The 7,390-nt window shown below is 41.2% G+C and overlaps 1 protein-coding gene across 1 annotated transcript in view; it reads right to left on the bottom strand.

Moving 5' to 3' along the window:
* ISX (intestine specific homeobox) overlaps window positions 1-7,390 on the bottom strand; it is a 25,882-nt gene that overhangs the window by 961 nt on the left and 17,531 nt on the right. Inside the window, exons 3-4 of the mRNA XM_035903158.1 lie at window positions 4,672-4,823; window positions 1-98 (exon numbers count right to left, since the gene is read on the bottom strand). Of these exons, the coding sequence (XP_035759051.1) occupies window positions 1-98; window positions 4,672-4,823 (250 nt within the window). The remainder of the gene's footprint in view (window positions 99-4,671; window positions 4,824-7,390) is intronic.

Here is a 7,390-nt window from a genome sequence, read left to right as displayed (position 1 = left end):
GCAGGAATGAAATCAACTTCTGTCAGATGCTGAAGGCCACCAAAGTTGCCAAATTTTTCATGTTTCCTCCACTTTGCTCGCTGGTTCTGGAACCAGATCTGGATACAGGCAAGAAAGAAAAGGCACAGAAATGAACAGGAACTGCTCACATCCAACTACTTTCCCTAATCTCTCAATGAGCATCAGAAAACGTTGACCTCCAGCTCAGCAGAACCAGGGGGTGAACCTACAGGGAAACACTGGACTCAACACAGCACCTTTCACGCTTTACATAGCATGTGGGATCTCTGGACTGTCTTGACAACCTCTTCTCTCTCTCAGCTCACAGAAAAGCTAGGAGCTCCCTATTCAAGGCAAGACAGTGTCACAGGGTGCAGCAGGTCTTCCAGGTCTTTCCTGGGAAAGCAGATCCTTTTGTGGTCAAAGCTTTACAGCAGTCAAGGTACACGGCATTCTGTTTACTCTAGGAGCTCTGATTTGTTACATGACAGGGCTCTTTCACTCTGTTCCCAAGTGAATAGACTGGGAAAAGACCCACCTAGATGTTTTGCTGGGCTGCAATAAAAATGTGTCACCAGTGGAGATGTAGTAACAGTTCTTCCTATATTTAGCTGGTAACATTTTGAAAATCACGTAAGGGACCTAAGCAAAAGACCCAAGGGGATTACTACCTTCTAAATCACTCATCAGCCTATGTTATCTGCCATCTCTTTTGCACTGGGAAACAGACAACTAATTTTCTCAAGGGAGTTTCTTTCATCTGTTGGCTGATTTGAACTGTCTGGCTTCTGGTTGAGGTGCACAAGTATTTATTGTGCAGCCAGAGTAGTGCATCTTGTTGCATTGCTGTGAAAAGTTGAATTCCCCTTTCACTGTGGTTTCTAGCTGACTTAGGAACTTGCTGTTTCAATGTAAGCATTTCTTTCTCAGCAAGTGATTCACATGAACCCAAGGTGTTAGTGATCAAAACCAGATGCTGCTGGATGTAAATATGTATGCATTTTAACCCCAATAATGAGCAGCTCAATTATTTCTACACCTCTTGCTCAGGAAGTAATGGGAATGTCAGGAGCCCTCTGTTATATTGCTGATATGTATATATCAGTTACATAACTGATAGCAGTATCTGAGGTTACTGAAAGGACAGTCCTGTTTATCTGGGTTTGCATGTGTTCGAGAACTGCTTAGTCTGTACGAACTGCTCCATTCCCTTTCTACCATGCAGGAGTTATATGGTGAAACAGCAGCATGAAAACGGCTCCTCTTTAACACCAACAGTGATTGAGGGCAGGGGGCGGACTGAAGCCAAAATTCAACCTCTGAAGTGCTCCTTCCAAAGTCTGTACATGGGATAAAGTCTTCACTTCAGGGATTTGGTTTTTTTTTTAATAAAGGCAAAGCTGTGTTCACAGACCGAACTGTTCTTTTTTTTCCCAACCAGCTCTCCAACACCCTTACCCCTAAAATGATTTCTCAGTGCCCACCCTGAATTTCTTTTACTGGAATTTAAACCTATTCCTCCATGCTCTGCCTACCACAGATATCAAGCTACTGATATAATTAATTCTCTGCACACCACTAACCTTCATTTTTCCAGCGTTCCTGAGCCATGGCACTGAGAGACAGAGCACAGGATTCCCATGCATGTTCACGAAAGTCACACCAGTGCTAAAGCCAGGGACAAGTGCTGCCTTAATCCTGCTTGAGATTTCACAAAAGACTCATCTGCCCTCTCAGTGGTCATCAGGTTGTCCAAGGAAAAAAGGACTAAAACAGAGTGCAGGGGGGAGAGTGGCGTGCCCCTTGTTGTAGGAATGGCCTCCATTTGTTGCTTGGTAAGATTGTCCCTTTGTTGTTTTCTTGCAGACACATGACCAATGATCTGGAGCTTGCAATACTAAAGAATCAGCCTTTTTGTTGTTTTCCAGTCCCCTAAGCTTCTTACCATTTCACAGCACTATTATTAAAGATTTTACTGATTATGTAGTTGAAATTCATGTTCGTGTCAGTAAATGGTTCCAATGAGAGACCACCTTTGAAATGTCCTCATTTGCAATCGGACAGCTGTTGCAGACCGAGCTTTTTGTCTACTAGCACACACCATTGGATCTACTGTTTTCTTAATCCGAGCAGAGTGTAGGACTAAGGCAAGGCCCTTACAGGGACATGCCATCAATGTGATTACCCTTATCAACCAAATACATAGAATCATAGAACCATAGACTGGTTTGGGTTGGAAGGGACCTTTTAAAGATGATCTAGTCCAACCCCCCTGCTGTAGGCAGGGATATCTTTCACTAGATCAGGTTTCTCAAAGCCCCGTCCAATCTAAGTTTGAACAGTTCCAATGATAGGACATCCACAACTTCTCTGGGCAACCTGTTCCAGTGTCTTGCCACTCTCATAGTAAAGAATTTCTTCCTTGTAGCCAATTTAAATCTACCCTTTTTCAGTTTAAAACTATCACCAATAATCTTATCATAAAAAGATGAGTTTGACAACACCTATTTTCCATAAACTAGTGTTGATAAGCATTAAATATATTACCTTTTCTTTAATTCTTCATTAACAGAGACTCATATTGGCTTTATCACTGTTTTGCCAAAAATCAATGTTTGGCTGACAGGACAGTCATTATCTGGTTGTCCTGTTTACCCTTTAAATACTGACACAACTTTAGATTTCTTCAAGGCCCCTGGAATGCCTCTTCTGCCCCAGGACTGATTAAATATCAACACTGATGACCCAAAGTGCTTCTCAAGCAGCTTTTTAAGAACTACTGGAGGTAAGTCACCTAGATGTCTGGAATTAAAAATAGCTGTCTGTAGCAGCTGCTGTTCAACATTGTCCTTATGGAAAGTGTTTCATCATCATCGTGTGTTACTACCACCTTACCTGACATATTTCCAAGATTAGAGCAGAAATTATGACTGAACATCTTTCTCATTTCTGCATTATCCTTGACAGTCCTTTTTTTTTTGCTCACTTCTTTTTTGTTTGTTCTTAATGGACTTTTACTGAGTTTTTGATGATCCTTAATTTTTCTGACCAAAGCTTTGGCCTGTATGCTTCTGCTTTGCTTATTCTGTTTTTATAATTTCTTGTTTCCAATGTTTACTCATCCAACATCCTTCATTCTGTGTTGCATGTAGGCCTGCACATGTGCAGGGATATAATTCCATCTACCCACTTAAACTGTTTCACAGCGATCATACCTTTGTTTCTTGATTGGAGGACACAAGCTTTTTCACAGCTATGAAATGTTTCACTTGGTTACCCAATGGTTGCCCACTTTTTTTTCCCCAGTTAAATTGTCTCTCTGAGGTGCTTGACATACACTGCTTTTAGCTTTGTCAAACTATTATTTCAAAGGAACAAGAGCATATACGAATTCTCTGCACTCTATTTTGTTCATGTGTGACAAATGCAATCAATCAAAATTATAACAACTTGTAACTTGCACCTAAGTTACTGCTAATTTTTAGTTCTGTGGCCAGTTTCCCCTTATCAGCCAAGATGAGGTCAAACACAGAAATTTCTGTGACGTGTGTAACAGTGTCTGAATTGGGAATTTGCCATCTGCAATTCATATACGACGAGCTTTTTACTTCCTTTGTGTATATCTCAGGTTGATGTTTCCCATGATTACTCTTTTTTATTTTCCCCCCTACAGATTATAAATAATTTTTTAAACAGAAGATTGTCCTGTTCTTTCATGTGATTTGCTGTTCTGTTGGGAGCACTGACTAGTAGCCCAGTTTGTGCTTTATACCATTGGAAATGCGTTGTGGGCGCACCGATACCACTAATGGGCACATTATGGCTATGCTGTTCCAATTCTCCCTGCCACCTAACTATGAAGTAATATCATCATGGTTCATCGATAGTCCCAGGCATGTCATAGTCAATAAATTGCTCTGTGCTGAACTTTGATTGTTAGAGTGAGATGTGGGCGTAGAAGTACACTGATGACTCTCACATTATGGCGAGTACAGAAACTGCCTCATGCAAAAATCATCACAACGGTGCCTGGTAAACACCAAATTCCAATACACAGTGGTTTATATATTTTAATGTAGCAGATTTCATATGCAGTAAACACTTGGGGTCAATTTTGAGCTCAGTCAGCAAGACTACATTACAGATTGGGAGAACGGGATTGGTTTCTGTGCACTGAAATTACAGCTAGGGCATTTATAGCCTGTGATATCAAAATACAGAACAGTAAGAAAGCATTTCCATTTGGGCAGCTATTTTCACTTTTTTTGAGACCCTGTAGAACATGGATATGGATGACAGTTTGTACTGGATGGTACATTAGTCTATAAAAGCTTGATAAATGATTAATAAATATTTTCATAAATGGCCGCTCTGTCTCTACGGAGTCCAACAGGTTGCTCGTAACCATCTGTAACTCCTATTTGCTATGCATTTAGTATGCTTAGAGCTCCTGTTAACCCTTTGATTAATCCCATTTGGTTATTCCCAGCTGGGTGACAAATACTTTTTTCCCCTACTTGTAAAAGGAGAACAGTGATACTGGCCTCCTCTATAAGGTAACAGAGAGGTCACGTATTTCATTAGTGTTGTCACCCAGGCATAAACTATTAAGACTGTACCCTGAATAAAGAATTGGTGCAGTGAGCATAGCCTTTTGGAGATGCAATGTACCTGAACTCTGGCTTCTGGGAGGTTTATCTTTGCTGCCAGTTGATTGCGAATATGGACATCTGGGTAGTGAGTCACTCGGAAAATCTTCTCCAGTTCCTGGAGCTGCTCAGCTGTGAACGTTGTCCGGATTCTCCGTTTCCCTTTCCTCTCAACTGTGCAAACAAGGAAAGGTGTATTGCATTTTAATGGAAAAGACCACAGGGCCACAAGAAGATTCAGAGATCCAGCAATTTCTGTAAATTGCTATGCAGCTGGAATAGCACCTCCAACACCTTCTGGAGATCTACTTACCATAGGTGACTGTCTCATGACCCAGCAGTGAATGTGAATGAACTCATTTATCATTCAAGGAGTGAGTCAAAAGTGCCCATTTGAAGTGCTAGTTCCATTGATCCACTGTGTGTCAACAGCTACAAAACCCTATGTATTTTAACTACACTAGTCCTGCTAGGTTTGTCATCAAAGTCCTTTAGTGTTGGACCAACCTTTGACCCCTTTTTGCTCCTGTCTGTCACATGCACACATCTGTTGCTAATTTATAATCCCTCATTAACTATTTGTGAAGAAACCATTAATGTAAATGGATGAAAGAGTAGATACTCCATTTTGTCTTGGTGCATTTTGTCTTGGTTACAGGCATGAGAACACTCATGCCTGTAACAAATCACCATCTTCTTTCAGCTCATAAATTTTGCATCCACTAAAGACTTTTGGCCACACTAAAGACTTCCATCAGCACTCCTACACTGTTTTGAAAATGCCATCCTGCGTGAGGGTATTTTACTTACATCATGAAGTCTGTATGTCACTTAGTGTAAGTTAGAATAAGGTCTAGGTTGCTCTGACATGATGCTGAGGGGCTGATATCTTTCAAGGCAGGGGGGAAGTAAGCAGCAGAAGGGAGCTCTAAGGCGGCTGATCTGCAGCCTCGTCCCAAGGTTGGAATCCTCTCTGATGCACAAATGGCATATCTTCCAGCTGACATTGAATGACCAGCACAGAAAGCCATGGCCCAAGCATTGTGAGTCACGGGTTTTTTTTTCCTGCTGAGCTTGGAAAACTGCAGTCTGATAGGAGCATAAAAATTCTAACATCACTGGTGACTATGATGAGCTTGCTACTCAATGACCTGAAGTAATTGGCAATGATACCATGTTGCTTGAAAAAAATGATCTTTTTGAATAACTGCTTTTGGTCTTCCATGGCCTCATGACATCTACCAATTCATACTACGTAACTAGATGCATACACTTCCTAATGGGAACAGTTAACCAGAGAAGGTTAGCTTAGTCCCTCAAAGAGGCTTTTTACTTTTTTCTCCCCTTTTGTTCAACTATTAGCATAAACTTTTGGGGGCTAAAGCAGTGAAAAAGGTAACTAAACGTCTTGGCCAATATAAATTGGGCTCTGTGCCAATGAAAGTTATATTTTGCAGTCTGTAATCGAAACTTCATTGGGACTCTATTGACACAGAAAATAAGGAATAAAAAATTCTGCCCACTGACTTGGTACGAAGGTGCCTAGGACACAATATCTGGGGACCAGTAAGTGAATATATTCCATTGTGAATAGTTCATATTTTCTAAACTTTTTGGGTAATTTGAAAGGAAACCAGTCATGCAGGCATAAGTGAGGAGTGTCATTTATCATAAACACTGTCAATACTACCATGTCTCAGAAACAGCTTAATAAAGCTGATGTCCAACACAGTTAAATCCATACCACTGGACTTTTTTACCGGCCTATCAAAGTAGTACTCATTAGACTGCAGCGCTGGCTTCCGCCCCAAGGGAAAAATGATATTTACATTGAATCTTGCTGGCACTACTGGGGCAGAGATCTGAAATGAGAAATATTTTTGTGCATTTATGCTGAAGATCACAATGGGCACCATCTCCTAAGAAGCCCTGATTACAAAGTTGCATCTACTTGAACCTTCCCAAAAGAGGGCTGTAAGGGGGATTTATTGCTATATGGACTAAAAGGGAAATATCAGTGCTGAGAATATGAATCTCAGGACACTATGTCCCCTGTAGATATGATAGAGCTATCAGTTCATAATTGTGTCTCTTGTCTGGAAAATTTTCACGTCACACCTCTCTGTGTGGGCTGGCTCCCATATCCTCCTGGGAGATACTGCAGACAGGTAAGATTGAGTACTGAGGTGATATTTTGTCAAGCACGTCATGTTCTGTCATACAGTAATGAATATCTCTGCTGTATTTGTATCTTTACAACACAAGATATTTATATTTCTCTAGAACAGGGCAATTAATGTAGCAGATCCCAACAACAAGTGAAGTTTGCTCTGCCCTTGTCATGGTCTCAGAAATTTGAGTCCTCCCTGAGACGTCCTGTACATCTCCCTGAACACTGAGCTGATGTCCTGCTTCTATCCAGGGTAGAAGACTGGCTCTACAAACCTGGGAGAAGCTGCAGCCTACTTCCAACATTTCCTGAGTGGAGCAAGAGTTCCAAGCTCAAACTGTGACCACATCCCTGTTTCTGTGGTCCCAATTGTACATAAACATCTGGGATGCTGGCAGGGTTCTTGTCCTGCCAGGTTTTGTATACCCAGGCAGCCTATGTACCTTCTAGCAATCAGAAAGCCTTCAGGAGAAAGGGAATAAACCTGTCTACCTCACAGAAGATTTCTGAATTAGCAAAAAAGCAACCCCCCCCCCCCCCCTTTTTTCAATTTTTTTATATAACACAAATA

Source organism: Egretta garzetta, unplaced genomic scaffold, assembly GCF_000687185.1.
Source record: "Egretta garzetta isolate BGI_Z169 unplaced genomic scaffold, ASM68718v1 scaffold51, whole genome shotgun sequence".
NCBI classification, from domain to species: domain Eukaryota; kingdom Metazoa; phylum Chordata; class Aves; order Pelecaniformes; family Ardeidae; genus Egretta; species Egretta garzetta.
The sequence above is the reverse complement of the archived record's forward strand: the minus strand, read 5'-3'. Positions and strand labels throughout refer to the sequence as shown.